Genomic DNA, 19,853 nt, shown 5'->3' with positions numbered 1-19,853 from the left:
CCGAAATGTGTTCGCCATTCTTGTTTGGTGTGGGTTCACAGTGTGGCGCATATTAGTAAGAGTGTTAAAGATGTTTATATCACAACCCTCAGTGTAACCTGTATGGATGTTGAGCAAGTATGCCTTGCAGCCACTATTGTGTTCTAACAAAGCCAATATATTACATGTGATTGGCTGGCACGCAGGCAGCATGGTGTTAAAGCGGGCGCCACGACATGTTTTAAAGGACGTAAAAATCATTGCCATCACGGCACGCCCTCTATATTGTAGACCGGGTAACAATCGGAGAATGTTTGCCCCGGAAGATTTCTGGGAGAGGCACTGAAATCCGGAAACCTCCCAAAATAATCGGGGGGGTGGGGGTCGGCAATTACGCAGCTGAGCCACATCAGAGTGATCAAAGAGCCGCATGCGGCTCCGGAGCCGCGGGTTGCCGACCCCTGGTTTGCATCCATGAAGTAAAGAAGAAAGTGAATGAAAATTTATAACTGAACACATTTACATATAAATAAACATTTATTTTCTTTTATTTTTTTTTTTATTAAGTAACGTTAATGACAACCTTTTTCCAAAATGCAATATAGAATGTGACATATAACAGAATAATGCATACATTTATCATTTCTTTTCAAAACGCGTACAAAAAAGTGGGACGTCATTTTTACGACTCGATGGGGTCCCTGGGACCCCATTTTGAAAATTCCTCGCGCCAACACTGATGGAGTATTGGTGCGTGAAAAACAGCAGGAAGTGGCTGTGGCCTGCGGGCCGGTTCTGATACGAATCAAATATCATCCCGGGGGCCATAAATAATTCATTCGCGGGCCGAATGAATTATGACACATAGGGAATAGGGCGATAAGTCGACTTTTTATGACTCGCCTTGTGTAAAGGAAGGACAAGGAAGGCTCCGCCCCCGCTGGCCTCGATGATGATGGCAACAAATTTGGGGTTGACGGCGCAGAAGGAGCTGTCCCATGTCACCCTGGAGACGCGGATGTCGTCGTAGCACTGGTCGTTCCTCACCGCCTGGCCGAAGACGTGGCGAAACTTGCTCTGTCGCACAACTCGCCGCAACATGTCTGCAGGGGAAACAATCGCTGTGTTTAGTATCTTGTGACTGCGATGCAATGAAAACGTGACGCAAGCCATAGAAGACATAGCGATGAAAAACATGCATATTCTCACAGCTAATACAAACCTCCATGATTTTGTTATTGACAAGAAAAATCACCACGTAATACAAGTAGTAACTTTAGAAAAAAAAATGTTTTTTGGTTTTTTTACTTTTGAGGCATGTTTTGCAAGACATCAATCAATCAATCAATGTTTACTTATATAGCCCTAAATCACTAGTGTCTCAAAGGGCTGCACAAACCACTACGACATCCTCGGTAGGCCCACATAAGGGCAAGGAAAGGAAAACTCACACCCAGTGGGACATCGGTGACAATAATGACCCGGTGGGACGTCGGTGACAATGATGACTATGAGAACCTTAGAGAGGAGGAAAGCAATGGATGTCGAGCGGGTCTAACATGATACTGTGAAAGTTCAATCCATAATGGATCCAACACAGTCGCGAGAGTCCAGTCCAAAGCGGATCCAACACAGCAGCGAGAGTCCTGTTCACAGCGGAGCCAGCAGGAAACCATCCCAAGCGGAGGCGGATCAGCAGCGCAGAGATGTCCCCAGCCGATACACAGGCGAGCAGTACATGGCCACCGGATCGGACCGGACCCCCTCCACAAGGGAGAGTGGGACATAGAAGAAAAAGAAAAGAAACGGCAGATCAACTGGTCTAAAAAGGGAGTCTATTTAAAGGCTAGAGTATACAAATGGGACATATGGGCTCAATTTAGGAACCATTTAAATCCGGGGTGTCAAAGCCCGCTAACAGGTTTTATTCGGCCCACGGGATGAGTTTGCCAAGTATAAAAATTAAACCCGAAATTTTTGAATGAAAGAAACAGCAGTTCTAAATGTGTCCCCTGGATGTCGCAATAGCAATTCTTTGTATCTTTGGAGATGATGCTACATCATGTTTGCCAACCCTCCTGATTTTCCCAGGAGACTCCCGAATTTCAGTGCCCCTCCCAAAAATCTCCCGGGGCAACCATTCTCCCGAATTTCTCCCAATTTCCACCCGGACAACAGCACTGCCTTTAGCGTCCTCTCTTACCTGAAAAGGAGACTATTATATGTGTCTCCGTTATCCATAGGTTTATCCATAAAGTAGGCAGGCACGGAGCTATTTCTCAGCGTGTGTTTATTCCAGCAACACACAACATCCGGATTCCCATCATGCATAGCTTCACAACTACGGCAAGTAGTAATGTCCGATTACTGTAACGTACTATTTTCGGGTCTCCCCATGTCTAGCATTAAAAGATTACAGTTGGTACAAAATGCGGCTGCTAGACTTTTGACAAGAACAAGAAAGTTTGATCACATTACGCCTGTACTGGCTCACCTGTGCACTTAAGATGTGACTTTAAGGTTTTACGTACAAAATACTACACGGTCTAGCTCCATCCTATCTTGCCGATTATATTGTACCATATGTCCCGGCAAGAAATCTGCGTTCAAAGGACTCCGGCTTATTAGTGATTCCCAAAGCCCAAAAAAAGTCTGCGGGCTATAGAGCGTTTTCATTTCGGGCTCCAGTACTCTGGAATGCCCTCCCGGTAAAAGTTCGAGATGCCACCTCAGTAGAAGCATTTAAGTCTCACCTTAAAACTCATTTGTATACTCTAGCCTTTAAATAGACTCCCTTTTTAGACCAGTTGATCTGCCGTTTCTTTTCTTTTTCTCCTATGTCCCACTCTCCCTTGTGGAGGGGGGTCCGGTCCGATCCAGTGGCCATGTACTGCTCGCCTGTGTATCGGCTGGGGACATCTCTGCGCTGCTGATCCGCCTCCGCTTGGGATGGTTTCCTGCTGGCTCCGCTGTGAACGGGACTCTCGCTGCTGTGTTGGATCCGCTTTGGACTGGACTCTTGCGACTGTGTTGGATCCATTATGGATTGAACTTTCACAGTATCATGTTAGACCCGCTCGACATCCATTGCTTTCCTCCTCTCCAAGGTTCTCATAGTCATTATTGTGACCGACGTCCCACTGGGTGTGAGTTTTCCTTGCCCTTATGTGGGCCTACCGAGGATGTCGTAGTGGTTTGTGCAGCCCTTTGAGACACTAGTGATTTAGGGCTATATAAGTAAACATTGATTGATTGATTGATAATGTCCAAAAACATAACAGAGACGAAGCAGAAAAACAAAGAAGAGACATGGCGACGACGATTAAGAAGAAGAAGTACGCTTGCAAGTTCCAAAATTATTGGAAAAAATAATTTCAGTTCATCCAGGACCGCTCGAAAGGGATGAGGTATGCTGCCTGCAAATTTTGTAGATCAGACTTCTCCATTGAACACGGTGGCCGGACGGATATACTCGTTAATGAATGTATAAATCCTTGAAAATATATACACCCCCTCGAATTCGGAGGTCTTAAGGTTGGCAAGTATGTGCTACATATGTACAAAATAAACCACATGATGTTAGTACATCAGTCAAGGAAAATTATCAAACTACATTAATAACGTACTGTAATTTGATTTTGATATATGTCTTGATATTTTATCTTGATAGATTGCAATCAACACCAAAGAGTGGACTGATGAACATTATCACATAACTTATTTACAAAATATAAATAAGGACTAATAGAGATAGAATATTATTAGCCGCAACATGTAAGTGTAAAAAACCCCCCAAAACATTAGGATTTGTACAATTTCAGAATGTCCCAGTTCTATTATTAAACAAGAAAACAATCTGAAGTTGTCTTTATTTTTAAGTTATCTTGCCGTGATTTTACCAGTCCAGCCCATTTGGGAGTAGACCAGGGGTCTCAGACATGCGGCCCCCACCTTAATATGAAAGTTTAATGTTAGTGTTGCCCGCAATTTTTATATGAATGGCGCTTGACAGCGTTGTGTTATTTGGGTCCAAAATGGCTCTTTCAACGTTCTGGGTTGCCTACCCCTGCGTTGGTGGAAAAGCAGCAAAGGAGGAAAAGCGACAGGGACGTTGCCATGGAGATAAGGGTTTTCTTACGTGCCCGGTTGCAGTCACACCTCGACACCTGTCTGTCAGTAATAACAGTCCCAGAGAACCTGGACCATTTCAAACCGTTGTTTTTTTTTTAATTGTTACATTTGTATTGCCTCACACGATAAACACTACATATATATCTTCGATTACGCTTGCACCTCCTGGTACCCAAGCACCTCCAAAACCCTCAAATCTAGACTCCAAACATCCCAGAATAAGCTAGTCCGGTTACTTTTAGACCTCCACCCCAGATCACACCTCAATCCAACCCACTTCTCCAAAGTGGGCTGGCTCAGGGTAGAGGACAGAGTAAAACAACTTGCACCGAGCCTAGTCTATAAAATCCGCTACACCTCCTTGATACCGACGTACATGTCAAACTACTTCCTTAACGTAAATGACCACCATAACCACAACACCCGGGGGAGCTCCACAAACCACGTTAAACCCAGATTCCGATCTAACAAAGGTCTTAACTCATTCTCTTTCTATGCCACATCAATGTGGAATGCACTCCCAACAGGTATAAAAGTAAGTGCATCTCTATATTCCTTCAAAACCGCTCTAAAACAACACCTCCAGGCAACTTCAACACTTTACTAATACCCTCCTCCATTCACATCCCATCTCCCCGGATTATAAACAACTCAAATGTACTTCTAATGTATATACTTGTTCTTATGCTGTGTGAACTCACTATGTTCTCTGCTGACTGTACATATCCTACTAAATAAGACCTACACTGTTTCAATGTCCACATTTCTCTGTTGATCCAATTGTTGATGACTGAAGTTCTGATATCAACCAAAGCTCCTCATCCCACCCCCCGGATTGTAAATAATGTAAATAATTCAATGTACATACTATGATGATTAACTTGTGTGATGACTGTATTATGCTGATAGTATATATTTGTACCATGAATTGATTAACGTGGACCCCGACTTAAACAAGTTGAAAAACTTATTTGGATGTTACCATTTAGTGGTCAATTGTACGGAATATGTACTGAACTGTGCAATCTACTAATGAAAGTATCAATCAATCAATCAATTTCTATATGAAGCCGGATAAAACTCCGGGAGCCATCACTTTTTTGCGCTCGCCATCCCGGTACTTTCCTGGCTATTATCCACCGACTGCCGTGTTCTGTAGGGAGGAAAAGTGGAACGACACACACACAAGTCCGAGTCCATGGTTCTCGCCCGGAAAAGGGTGGAGTGCCATCTCTGGGTTGGGGAGGAGACCCTGCCCCAAGTGGAGGAGTTCAAGTACCTAGGAGTCTTGTTCACGAGTGGGGGAAGAGTGGATCGTGAGATCGACAGGCGGATCGGTGCGGCGTCTTCAGTAATGCGGACTTTGTATCGATCCGGTGAAGAAGGAGCTGAGCCGGAAGGCAAAGCTCTCAATTTACCGGTCGATCTACGTTCCCATCCTCACCTATGGTCATGAGCTTTGGGTCATGACCGAAAGGACAAGATCACGGGTACAAGCGGCTGAAATTAGTTTCCTCCGCCGGGTGGCGGGCCTCTCCCTTAGAGATAGGGTGAGAAGCTCTGCCATCCGGGATGAACTCAAAGTAAAGCCGCTGGTCCTTCACATCGAGAGGAGCCAGATGAGGTGGCTCGGGCATCTGGTCAGGATGCCACCCGAACGCCTGCCTAGGGAGGTGTTTAGGGCACGTCCAACCGGTAGGAGGCCACGGGGAAGACCCAGGACACGTTGGGAAGACTATGTCTCTCGGCTGGCCTGGGAACGCCTCGGGATCCCCCGGGAAGAGCTGGACGAAGTGGCTGGGGAGAGGGAAGTCTGGGCTTCCCTGCTTAGGCTGCTGCCCCCGCGACCCGACCTCGGCTAAGCGGAAGATGATGGATGGATGGACACACATTGCGGAATTAACATTTTTCTCCGTGCGTCGGCTAAATACAAATATATTTACTTATTTGCACAGAGAAAGTTGTGGTGCACAAGGGATACAATTTGAAACGTCATTATACAATTAAACATGCTGAAGAATATGCAAACATTTTTTTTTTAAGAAATATTTTCTTGCGGCCCAGCCCCACCCAGACTCTGCATTCAGTGGCCCCCAGGTAAAGTGAGTTTGAGACCCCTGGAGTAGACTTTTCTCCATGTGGCCCCCAATGTAAAATTTGTTTTTGACACCCCTGCTTTAAATGAACCCTGTTGTCAGTCCAACTTTGCGGGGACATTTAGGACTCCCTCTTGACTTAAATCTATCAGTTTTTCGTTTTTGCAGGACAATGTCTGCCCAACAGATGTGCAGGCAACAGCTGCAACAATAGTGGCGAGCTGGCGTCAATATACACAACGCTAGGGAGCGTTTGTTAACCCATATCTTAACCGGTTGATTGAAGACGAGGGCGGTGTTATAATTTTGAAAATACGACTCAAAACCCATGTTATACACTCCAACTCAGAATAATTGTACAGCAAAAAAAATACAAGTTTACTTACATTGTTTAAAATATTATAAAATTCGACGTTTCACAGGTAGCGGTGAGTCTTCCCACCCGCCCGACTGGCAGCCGGTCCACCCGGGTGTAGTGCGGCAGTGAACAGCCTTATTCATTCATTTCACGGCAAGCGCCGTTTTACCCATTTCGTCAACATTATTAAACAGGTAAGAATTGTTTAATCGTGTAATATATCATCTCCACATGAAAACTTTTTTTTTTTAAACCTCGTGTTCCGTTAAAAAAACTGTAAGTAATGGCTATCTGGCAAGCTAGCCGCTTAGCCTAACTAGCTGCTAACTGTTAGCCGCTAGCTGCTAACTGTTAGCCGTTAGCTGCTAACTATTAGCCGCTATATGCTAATTCAGGGGTCATCAACCTTTTTGAAACTAAGAGCTACTTCTTGGGTACTGATTAATGTGAAGGGCTACCAGTTTGATACACACTTAAAGAAATTGCCAGAGATAGCCAATTTGCTCAATTTACCTTTAATAAATAAATCTATATTTATTTTTAAAAAAAAAGGGTATTTCTGTCTCTCATTCCATCGTACATTTTTTTTCCTTTTACGGAAGGTTTTTTGTAGAGAATAAATGATGAAAAAAACACTTAATCGGTTTAAAAGAGGAGAAAATAGGAAAAAAATGAAAATTACATTTCGAAACATAGTTTATCTTCAATTTCGACTCTTTAAAATTCAAAATTCAACCCAAAAAAAATGAATAGAAAAACTAGCTCATTTGAATCTTTTTGAAAAAAATTAAAAAATAATTCACAGAACATCATCAGTAATTTTTCCTGTTTAAGATTAATTTTAGAATTTTGATGACATGTTTTAACCTTCGTCTTGTGTTAGGGTCGGCACCGACCCGTTTTAGTTTTTAAATGCATAAAAGAACCACATAAATTTATTTTTATGCATCAAGGCTTTTTGACTTTGTCAGGAACCTCTATTTCAACAAAATAAAACTTGTTTTTTTTTGTTTCACTAAATTATAAAATGCTCTGGTTGAAATTATGACATTGGTGTTGTTAGGGTCGGTTTCGACCCAGTTATAAAAAATAAGACTATAAAGCACTAAGTAGAGCCAAAACTGAACACACTGACGGCCAGCTCCTCTCCAAATCATGTGAGCTTTAGTGGATCCTCATTTTACCTTGTTATCCAGTACAAAAACAAACAAAATGTATGTGGTTCTTTTATGCATTTAAAAACTAAAATGTCCAGACATTTGAGGTCAATTCAGTATAGAGTTGTTACTATGTTAAAATTATTGAAATGAAAAATTAAATAAAACAAATTTATTTAAGAGATGTGTTCTAATACCCCTCAGTAATGGTCAGGTAAAACAACAACCTTTTTTTTATTTATACTATTCTCTTGAGGTTCGTTTTACTATTTTTTTCAATTGAAATCGAGGGGTATACTGACAAAAAAAAGGCCCAATGGCCCACACCAAAAATATTAAAACCGATATTTTCATGGATAAGGAAACCTAACGAGGTAACCAAGAGATGAGAAACAAATTGGATGATACATAATTGTTTTTAGTGTATTTTACAGCTGATTTAAGACATGGGTCAAAACCGACCCGTTAACATAAGAGACGGTAACAGAAAGCTAACACAAGAGGAAGGTTAAATAGGTTCAAATGCAATTTGCACTTTGTTAGAATATATAACAAATTGGACCACGCTACATTTCTAACAAAGACCAATCATTATTTCTTCTACATTTTCCAGAACAAAAATTTTCTAAGAAATCCAAAAGACTTTAAAACAAGATTTAAAGGCCTACTGAAACCCACTACTAGCGACCACACAGTCTGATAGTTTATACATCACTGATGAAATATTAACATTGCAACACATGCCAATACGGCCTTTTTAGTTTACTGAATTGCAATTTTAAATTTCTCGCGAAGTGTCCTGTTGAAAACGTCGCGGTATGATGACTCGTGCGTTTGACGTCTCGGGTTGTAGCGGACATTATTTTCCAGCCCGATCCAAGCTATAAGTAGTCTGCTTTAATCGCATAATTACACAGTATTCTGGACATCTGTGTTGCTGAATCTTTTGCAATTTCTTCAATTAATAATGGAGAAGTCAAAGTGGAAATATGGATGTGGGAAGCTTTTAGCCTTTAGCCACACAAACACACGGTGTTTCCTTGTTTAAAATTCCCGAAGGCGAAGCTTTACTATGGATCAGAGCGGTTAAGCGAACATGGATCCCGACCAAATGTCAACCGGCAGTTTTCGGTGAGAAAATTCTGGTAATAAGTTTGCTCTTACCGGCGACATCAGTGGAGCTTCTAGCGTGACTTCCCTCAGAGACACTGGGTCAACACACATACCCGTGGCCACCCCCCTCTGACTTTACACACTATTTCATCTCACTAAAACACTAACACAATATGCAGATAAGGGATTTTCCAGAATTATCATGGTAAATGTGTCTAATAAAATTTGCAATCGCCTTCTTTTTTCTTTTTCTAGTCTTTCACTCTCAATATCCTCATCCACGAATCTTTCATCCTCGCTCAAATTAATGGGGAAATTGTCACTTTCTCGGTCCGAATCGCTCTAGCTGCTGCTGGCCATGATTGTAAACAATGTTCAAATGTGAGGAGCCCTACAACCCGTGACGTCACGCGCACATCGTCTGCTACTTCCGATAAAGGCGAGGCTTTTTTTTAGCGACCAAAAGTTGCGAACTTTATCGTCGGTGTTCTCTACTAAATCCTTTCAGCAAAAATATGCCAATATCGCGAAATGATCAAGTATGGCACATAAAATGGACCTGCTATCCCTGTTTGAATAAGAAAATCTCATTTCAGTAGGCCTTTAAATTTGATTCTACAGATTTTCTAGATTTGCCAGAATATTTTTTTTAAAATTCTAATCATAAATTGGAAAAAAAATTCACAAATATTCTACGTCGAAAAAACAGAAGCTAAAATGAAGAATTTAATTAAAATTTATTTATTATTCTTTACAATAAAAAAAAATACTTGAACATTGATTTAAATTGTCAGGAAAGAAGAGGAAGGGATTTAAAAGGTAAAAAGGTATATGTGTTTAAAAATCCCCAAATCATTTTTAAGGTCGTATTTTTTTCTCTAAAATTGTCTTTCTGAAAGTTATAAGAAGCAAAGTAAAAAAATAAGCGAATTCATTTAAACAAGCGAAGACCAAGTCTTTAAAATATTTTCTGGGATTTTCAAATTCTATTTGAGTTTTGTCTCTTTTAGAATCAAAAATGTCGAGCAAAGCAAGACCAGCTTGCTAGTAAAGAAATACAATTTAAAAAAATAGAGGCAGCTCACTGGTAAGTGCTGCTATTTGAGCTATTTTTAGCACAGGCCAGTGGGCGACTCATCTGGTCCTTACGGGCACCGCGTTGGTGACCCGTGCGCTAGCGGCTAACTGTTAGCCGCTGGCTGCTAATTGTTAGCCGCTAGCTGCTAACTGTTAGCTGCTAACTGTTAGCCGCTAGCTGCTAACTGTTAGCCGCTAGCTGCTAACTGTTAGCCGCTAGCAGCGGTGGACGCCGACTGCTGACGCAAGTGCAGATATTTCCATCCATCCTTACAAGCCAAAACGGATGCTGCGGAGTCAGTCGCCAACACGCAAATAAAAATCCACATCCACTGTACTCTTACCTCCCGGATCGATGCAATTTCCCCGAGAACAATCAATCACCTCGCATGAATCAGTGAGGTTTTTTTTTTTTAGGCGCGCCCTTATCCTGCAGGACGTTCCTCCAGTATCCCCTTCTTCAGGTCCCCCCCCCTACACACACACACACACACACGCACACACACACAGAAGCCCACTCGCTGTGTTTTCTCCGTTCCTATCTACGAGTGGATGCTGCAAAAAAAAAAAAATGTTTGCGTTTTATGGTTGTGGGTGTGTCAGAATGCAGAATTCAGCATTCTCCCCCTGGCGCGCCGTCTCATCACCTGCGGTAACAATCGCCTTTTCTCCCACTCTTGTTTGGCGATGGGCTACTGCACATGCGCAGACGGAGTCGGGCAATGTGTGAATGGGCAGGAATAGTGAAAAAAAAATGTAAATTTGACTAATTTCTATCAAAGACGGAGACTAATAGTTTGTCAGCTAACCGAATATTCTAGAAATGTTTTGGCTGTAATAGTAATAATACATATATATAAACATACACACATAGATACCTATACACACATAACAATGGATGGATGGATGTATGTATGGATACACATATACACGTGTATATACCTACATGTGTGTATTTAATTTCCCCTCGTGGATTAATAAAGTATGTCTGATTCTGTCTGATTCTGATGTACACACACACACACACACACACACACACACATGTATATAAATACTGTATATATAAATATATACATACATATACTGTATATACATACATATACACTATATATATATATATATATATATATATATATATATATATACACATATACATATATATGTATGTATAAACATATACATATATATAAATGTGTACATAAATGTACATATACACACACACACAAACACATATGAGGGGATCCGGTTTGGTGGCTGCAGGATTAGGTCTCTGCTTTTTGCAGATGATGTGGTCCTGATGGCTTCATCTGGCCAGAATCTTCAGCTCTCACTGGAACGGTTCGCAGCCGAGTGTGAAGCGACTGGGATGGGAATCAGCACCTCCAAGTCCGAGTCCATGGTTCTCGCCCGGAAATGGGTTGAGTGCCATCTCCGGCTTGGGGAAGAGATCTTGCCCCAAGTGGAGGAGTTCAAGTACCTAGGAGTCTTGTTCACGAGTGGGGGAAGAGTGGATCGTGAGATCGACAGGCGGATCTGTGCGGCGTATTCAGTAATGCGGACGGTGTAAAGATCCGTTGTGGTGAAGAAGGAGCTGAGCCGGAAGGCAAAGCTCTCAATTTACCGGTCGAGCTACGTTCCCATCCTCACATATGGTCATGAGCTTTGGGTTATGACCGAAAGGACAAGATCACAGGTACAAGCGGCCAAAATGAGCTTACTCCGCCGGGTGGCGGGCCTCTCCCTTAGAGATAGGGTGAGAAGCTCTGCCATCCGGGGGGAGCTCAAAGTAAAGCCTCTGCTTTTCCACATCGGGAAGAGTTAGATGACGTGGTTTGGGCATCTGGTCAGGATGCCACTCGAACGCCTCCCTAGGGAGGTGTTTACGGCACGTCGGACCGGTAGGAGGCCACGGGGAAGACTCAGGACACGTTGGGAAAACTGTGTCTCCCGGCTGGCCTGGGAACACCTCAGGATCCGGCGGGAGGAGCTGGACAAAGTAGCTGGGGAGAGGGAAGTCTGGGCTTCCCTGCTTAGGCTGCTGCCCCCGCGACCCGACCTCGGATAAGCGGAAAAAGATGGAAGGATGGCTGGATATATATATATATATATATATATATGTGTGTATGTATGTATGTATGTATATATATGTGTGTATGTATGTATGTATGTATATATATGTGTGTATGTATGTATGTATGTATGTATATATATGTGTGTATGTATGTATGTATGTATATATATGTATGTATTTATGTATATATATGTATGTATGTATGTATGTATGTATATATATGTATGTATGTATATATATATGTATGTATGTATATATATATGTATGTATGTATATATATGTATGTATGTATGTATATATATATATGTATATATATATATATATATATATATATATATATATATATATATATATATATATATATATATATATATATATATATATATATATATATATATATATATGGGAGACTTTAACCACAAACAGTATAGGGCTAATTAACTGAAATCAGGTCATAATTAGAATACATTTGAAAAGGCTCTATTTAAAAATCTTACATTTCCAACTTTACTAATGATATGGATTGCATGGAAAAAGTCTAGAGGAAAAACAGCCCCCTCTAACCAGATTTTTAAGCAGTAGACTTTATTTTCGCCACACAACAGTAACACAAACAATGCCATAGCTAGGATTTTGTCACTAAAATATGTAAGTAATTAAAAACAACAACATAAATGTTAATGTGAAATAAATATAGGCAAGAGAGGGCTACCGTCATTCCTTAATTATTTATGTATATTTATCGTATTTTATTCATCTATTTTACTTGGATACACTTTTGGTCAGATTGTATGTATATTTGCGTATATTTCTTATGTGTTTATATCCGTGACAGTGAATACGGCACCACTTATTTTGGGAAACTTAGAGGGTGGTTGTTGGAAGGCTATTGAGGGCTTGTTATTTTGATCTTGGGTTTATTTTTCATATTTCATAATATGCAGATGCTTACATGTTAACTGTGGTGTGTTCAAAGACCCTTGATTTAAGTTAGAAACAGAACCCTCAGCAGTTTTGAAATCAGAAAATACGAAAATAAAAAAAAATCATAACAATATTGATGTAGTATAATGATTCATATAATCCACTGGTGATTATCTTATATGTGTATCAGATCATCCTTACTTTACAAGGAACACTTCACAGATTTATAATCGCATTTAAATGAATAACGATAAATTGTATGATTTTTAATATTCATATGACAGCAACTTCATATTGAATTTGTTGGTAATGCTAATACTGATACTTCAAATTTTCAACATTATTTAAAGATTCAGTTTTTATCACAATTATAATCAGACAAAATCACACTAACAATATCAATTAAGTATTTAAATAATTTCATACTCTCGTTTGATTTGACTCCTTTGGTTTTTGCCCTTAACGCCCTCCCGTGTCCAAGCCTGATTTACTGCTTTTGTAAACAAAAACAAAAATGACATTTATTTTATTATAAAAAATATTGATCTAACCGTTGTAGTATGAACCATACACTGATGCAACACTTGGTATCTTTACTGTTGATATTTGTATCGTACTCTAGTTTACCAGTTGGCGGTCAGAATATCCTCCATTGGTGTGAAGTGTAGCATACTTAGCTAGTCCTCATCCTCCAGTGATAATGTTACGTGTCAGAAAGGTAGTTGATTTTTCGCTTTGCACTGTGGAGGTAAGTTAGCCGCTAGCAAGAATGTTACAGTACGCTGAAGATGCGTTTGTTGGTCAGTCATATTTTATGACCGAGTTCTAGAGAACCCTGTGGTTATTTACTCGACCACGCACATGTCAACAATCATTTATGATTTTGTAAGATTTTAGCAGGAGAACAATCTCACCTACCTTTCTTTTGAAGTGGTTGAGGCTCTTGTGGTCTCTCTTTCGATTTCTTTGGCACATCAAAGGCGTTCTTTATTTGAGAAACGTTGATGTTTGAACTCTGACGCTCTGCCACCCGGACTTGAGTTTTGGCTCCTTCGGGCTTGAGTCGGTGAGCCTGACTTCTCTTCATGGTCTCCTTGACGAGCTCGGCCACAGGCTTGAAGGATGCGATCTCGGAGTGATCTTGGTTGGATCTGATGCTGTCCCGTGTGTGGGGCTCTCTTCTCAGAGCCGGTTTTGGTTGCTCAGTCTCATGATCTGATGCATGCGCGGACTCTGCAGGGATGGAAGGATTTGGTCGCTTTGTCGCGACAGGTGGCGGTCCTGTTTTGAACATATTTCTTCTTTCCAGGAACACCCGCCTCTGCAACATGTCCAAGTCTACGAGGTCTTCATCTGGGGACAGTTTTCCCATACGGGCACAGTACTCAAAGTTGATCAAGTCCCCGTACTCGTCGTCCATGTGTTCCAGTGACATGTTTTCCCAAGGCCTGAGTTCCATGGACAAGCGTCGTATGTTGGTGTAGGTGCCTCTATCGTCCCACAGTGCACACATGTCCTGGTTGGACATCTTTGTGCATCGGTTAAAATCCACAGTGCGTCTCCTCCTGGTTCTGTCCTCAGAACGCTGGTTTACTCGTCTCTGCACGTCACCGGAGCTCAACTGAGTGGTCTTCAGCTTAATAAATGGATTTTTGGGTTTCTTCGGAACAGGCGGAGGTGGACCTTTGACTTTGGTCGGCGGAGGCTGGTCCATTTGTTCAGTCAATGCGTCTTTTTCTGGTAAAAAGTTGGCTAAAGGTGGAGGGATGGTGACGGCAGAAACGCGTACAGGACCACTCTCTTTTGTCAAGTGTGCAAAATGGGACATTCCATCGCAGTCTTCATTGCAATCAATGCGACTGTCCTGTTCCGGTTGCGGTTTTGGACAAGGTCCCTGGTCTTTCAAGGGTTTTGTTGTTCCCAAACTGTGTGCCACTTCGTTTGCTCTATTGGAGACAGCACCGGTGAACCTGTCTTCTTGGGTTTCTGGTACATAAGACCCTGAATCCGGCATTGCTATAGTTTCCAAGTGACTCCGTTCACAATTTGATTCATTAGTTGTCACCGTCAAGAGGTCCGCCTCCTTTGCTGTGTTTCGCAAGTCACTGGCGGAATGTGGACACCTGCTGTCTGTCAATTCAAAGTTCTCTGGTATGCAATTCCTGGATGGTTGCGTCGTGTCTTCCTCAGCTCTATTTTTGATGGATGATTTGGTTTTGTTCCCATCCAGCACTAGACAGTCCCCCTCGTTGGGAAGCTCGCACAAGACTCTTGCATCAACCGTACGTCTACCAGCTTGCTCCTCATCCATAATTTTAATACCGTCCTTGCTAGGATAGGTTCTCTCCAAAATCTGACTGGTCTTTGAGTACTCCGTCGCTCCAGTGTCAGGCCGTCTCTCCTCGTCTCCACCCCCTGCGACTATCAGAGGTCGATCCCTCTGACCGAGACCTGCGATTGGCTGCTCAATTTGGGGGTCCATACGTCCCGGAGCGGCCGTACCTTCCCATGGTTCCTCTTTGTCTGTATCTTGCATCTTCTCCACCTTCTGGCCCATAGTTCTGTCGTACAATAAGAAAGACACATCAGCAGATGTAGATATCAACAGAAGGATGGCTTGTCCTTAATGTCCCACATGAACAGGCTGCTGCTATCTTTAAACCATCTTGAACTCTATTTCGGTATATTCCTCACACCCTTTCTATCTATCTTTCCCATTCTGTATGGCAGGAATGTTCTATAATTAGTCGAACGGCCAGTGAGTCAGGAGGCCGTAAAAGAAAGCAGACACGTGAGATAAGAGGTCAGCCAGTTGACAATGTCAGAGGACCGGACTGGACCGCAGGGCGTAGCGTGTTTGTCCCCTCGATTGTTTTGGTTACAGTGTCGCAAAAGGTCATTGGGAATTTAACTGAGGTTTTGACGAGAGCACAGACATGATGGATGAGAGACCGGAGATTAGAACAAAACTTCAGCTGACTTTATAAAGTTCTGATGGGTATTTTTAGGTCAGGACCAAACAGTACACAACATAAACCACAGGTCGGCGATGCAAGCTTGTAGCTGTTACGCAAAATGCACTTTTTAAGATAAATATTTGTCCTTTGGGCCGGTTTATAGCACCAAACACAAGAAAAAATCCTAGCGCTCCATTTTTGAGGGACGAGGCGAAACAAAAAAAACTTCTCAAATCACAACACTTCACTGGCTTCCTGTACCACTCAGGATGGAATACAAAGTCTTCCTACTAACCCACCAGTGCCTCAATGGTAATGTCCCCCTCTATTTCAAAGAACTGCTCACCCCCAAATCCTCCACACCACGCCTCCACTCCGGACAGGCTAACCTCCTCCAACCTCAGAGGACAAAGCTATGAACGATGGGAGACCGGGCTTTCTGCTCCCTGACCACCTGAGGGCACCACAGACTGTGTATAATTTTAAAAAGGCTTAAAAACCCTTCTTCTAACAAAAAAAAACACTTTTTTTAAGATGTATGCTTGCTAGTTCTAGCTATTAGGCTGTTCGAATTTTTATTTTTATCTATTTTATTATCTTTTTTTTAATACACTGTAGCACTTTGGGGTTGTTTCCGCAATGTAAAGTGTTTTTTTTAAATAATTAAATCTATTATTATTATTGTTATTATTATTATTATTATTATTATTATTATTATAACTGCCTTCCCCAAGCTTTGCTACATATCTTAAAACAAGGCCTAGAGTTCTGCCAACTATCCACCAGCCGGCTAAAGATGAGAAAACTGTAAGTTTAGTCATGTTTGGCTAAACGGCTAAAATGTTAATAAATGTGAGCATAATGTCAGTTTTGTAGCGGACATTGCGATGCTAGTTTTGACCTCCTGTCCCACTACTTCATGTTACTTCATTTATGGTAACAGTGGACAGTAACAGTTAAGCTTTTCAATCTGGCCCGCCAAACATTCCCCAAATCAAATGACTTGAACTATACAAAGTATTTCAATGGTTGGAATCTGCGCTTTTGCATATATTAGTTACCAGTGTTGACCCGATACCAAAATTTTGGTACCGGTACCAGTACCAAAATTATTTTTCATTCTCTTCGGTACTTTTCTAAATGAAGGGGACCACAAAAAATTGCATTACTGACTTTATTTTAACAAAAAAAATCTTACAGTACATTAAACATATGATAACAATAATAATAATAATGATAATAATGAATTACATCTGTAACGCACTTTACATTTGTTAAAATCTCAAAGTGCTACAAAGAATATTTATATATATATATATATATATATATATATATATATATATGTAAAGTTAAACTATATAATAAAAAATTTAAATAGAAAAGAAAACATGAAAAACACTAGATAAACACTAGATAAAATAGAAATAAAAGCACTGGATAAAAAAGCAATGTATTTAAAAACATATGTTTATTATTGCAAGTTTGTCTTTAAATAGAATAGTGAACATACTAGACAACTTGTCTTTTAATAGTAAGTAAGCAAAAAAAGGCTCTTAATTTAGTCTGCTGACATATGCAGTAACACAATTTTTTATTCATTTATAAAAAATTTTTTTTTTTTTTTTTAATTAAATCAACATAAAAACACAATATACACGTACAATTATCGCACCAACCACAAAAACCTCCATTTTTCATGACAAAAACATCCCTTTTTCATGACATAAAAAAAAAAAAAAAAAGATCCCCCTCCCCCGGGCCGCGGGACAAATTATTAGGCGTTGACCGGTCCGCAGATACAAAAAGGTTGGGGACCACTGCACTAACATATTGTGTCATTTATCATTGTATTATTTTGTCACAATTATTAAGGACAAGATGTAGAAAATCAATTATTAATCTACTTGTTCATTTACTGTTAATATCTGCTTACTTTCTATTCCAACATGTTATATCTACACTTCTGTTAAAATGTAATAATCACTTATTCTTCTGTTTGATACTTTACATTCGTTTTGGATGATACCACAAATTTGGGTATCGATCCGATTCCACGTAGTTACAGGATCATACATTGGTCATACTCAAAGCCCTCATGTGTCCAGGGACGTATTTCCTGAGGAGCAGCGGCTTTACTTTGAGCTCCCCCCGGATAACAGAGCTTCTCACCCTATCTCTAAAGGATAGCCCCGCCACCCGGTGGAGGAAACTCATTTCGGTACCCGTGATCTTGTCCTTTCGGTCATAACCCAAAGCTCATGACCATAGGTGAGGATGGGAACGTAGATCGACCGGTAAATTGAGAGCTTTGCCTTCCGGCTCAGCTCCTTTTTCACCACAACGGATCGATTCAGCGCCCGCATTACTGAAGACGCCGCACCGATCCACTCTTCCCTCACTCGTGAACAAGACTCCGTGGTACTTAAACTCCTCCATTTGGGGCAGGGTCTCCTCCCCAACCCCTTTTCCATGCGAGAACCATGGACTCTGGACTTGGAGGTCCTGATTCTCATCCCAGTTGCTTGTTGAAGATCCTGGCCAGATGAAGCCATCAGGACCACATCATCTGCAAAAACCAGAGACCTAATCCTGCAGCCACCAAACCGGATCCCCGAGGAGTTCTCTTTGAGAAGGGGAACCGGAGCGTGTGTTCCTGTAAGTCCCACATTCTTTAATTTCCTGTACATTCTAGGTGTCTCATTCAGTAAAAAAAAAAAAGGAAAATACCATTACGTTCAATCAAGGCGGTCTGTTATAAAGTTTTTAGCATTCAATCAGACTTTATTGTGAGGTTTTGTGTTAGGGTTCCTAAAAATCAGATAAACAGGCCCCCAGACACATTTTTTTCTCAAAATTTGCCCCCCCAAGTCATAATAATTGCCCAGGCCTGCTTTAGAGCAAACTGTCTTTTTGTGTGTTGCAACTAACTGGGGGTGACATCTTGACCCTGGAACCGACTAACTCTCTCTCTCTTTGTTTTTCATTTGCGAATGGCAAACAGCTTTATGGGAGACTTGTGACTTTGAGTGCACAGTCCATTAGTCTGGTCCGAATGACGAATTTGCACCAACAAGACCTCTGCGGAACCATATCGTATGCTGGAAACGAGATGTTATGGAAGATAATAAACCCCAGAAGAACAGCTCAAAGCATCGTAAATAAATAGCTGACTGGACCAAAAAACACAACGAGACTTACTGGTTCTTTGAATGGGACATTTGTGAAAGCATGTTGTTAGATGTTGAATAGCAGATGGCAGCCCTTAGAGTTTGAAAGTGTATGATGACACGTCTGATTATGATGATGCTAGTGATACACGTCTGTGATGCAAACGCCACATGTTTGACTTAAACATGACATGAAGAACCTGAAGAGGTGTCCACATTTCCCCACAAGAGTTGCGTATTTAAAAGCAAGCTTTTTTTGATTGATTGATTGAAACTTTTATTAGTAGATTGCACAGTACAGTACATATTCCGTACAATTGACCACTAATTGGTTACACCCGAATAAGTTTTTCAACTTGTTTAAGTCCACGTTAATCAATTCATGGTAAGCCATTTACTGTAGATAAGATGAGACTTTATATTTAAATGAAAATAACCTGCATTTGTTACAGGTGACAAAGGGTATTGTCAGTGGTTTTGTCACGACGGGGGTGTGGCAGCTTACTACGGGGTTTGTTCCCCCAGGATGCAGACGGACCACTCCGGACAAGGCGTGCAGGTAGGAACATGATTTAATCTACAAAATTAAACACATACCAAAAACAAAAAACAAGCAGAAGGAACAACGTTCCGATCGCTAAGCTAACCAAAAACATGACATTCTAGCAGCAACATTCAAGTAAATAACTATATTTAAATATTTTAATTGAGAAATAATGATGGCATATAAAAAACTGAAACAACTAAATTGTCCATTATCACAATTAATCAAAAACATAATATTCTAACAGCAATATTCAAGTAAGTAACTATAATATGATAC

General features: G+C 41.0%; 1 protein-coding gene and 1 long non-coding RNA gene across 6 annotated transcripts in view; one reads left to right on the top strand and one right to left on the bottom strand.

Moving 5' to 3' along the window:
- Window positions 1-19,853, bottom strand: part of coro1cb (coronin, actin binding protein, 1Cb) — a 47,052-nt gene that overhangs the window by 23,150 nt on the left and 4,049 nt on the right. The window contains exons 2-3 of one of the 5 annotated variants that reach the window (XM_061875765.1): window positions 13,825-15,467; window positions 883-1,082 (exon numbers count right to left, since the gene is read on the bottom strand). In XM_061875765.1, the coding sequence (XP_061731749.1) occupies window positions 883-1,082; window positions 13,825-15,463 (1,839 nt within the window). In that variant the 5' untranslated portion in view covers window positions 15,464-15,467. Of the gene's footprint in view, window positions 1-882; window positions 1,083-6,592; window positions 6,693-10,255; window positions 10,593-13,824; window positions 15,551-19,853 lie in introns of those variants that run through there. The other 4 variants (XM_061875766.1, XM_061875764.1, XM_061875768.1 and 1 more) reach the window with 4 other exon arrangements.
- LOC133535811 (uncharacterized) overlaps window positions 6,673-19,853 on the top strand; it is a 28,563-nt gene continuing 15,382 nt past the window's right edge. Inside the window, exons 1-2 of the long non-coding RNA XR_009802331.1 lie at window positions 6,673-6,758; window positions 19,483-19,589. This is a non-coding gene — a long non-coding RNA (uncharacterized LOC133535811). The remainder of the gene's footprint in view (window positions 6,759-19,482; window positions 19,590-19,853) is intronic.

Source organism: Nerophis ophidion, linkage group LG17, assembly GCF_033978795.1.
Source record: "Nerophis ophidion isolate RoL-2023_Sa linkage group LG17, RoL_Noph_v1.0, whole genome shotgun sequence".
NCBI lineage: Eukaryota > Metazoa > Chordata > Actinopteri > Syngnathiformes > Syngnathidae > Nerophis > Nerophis ophidion.
This window is presented reverse-complemented; position numbering and strand designations above follow the sequence as displayed.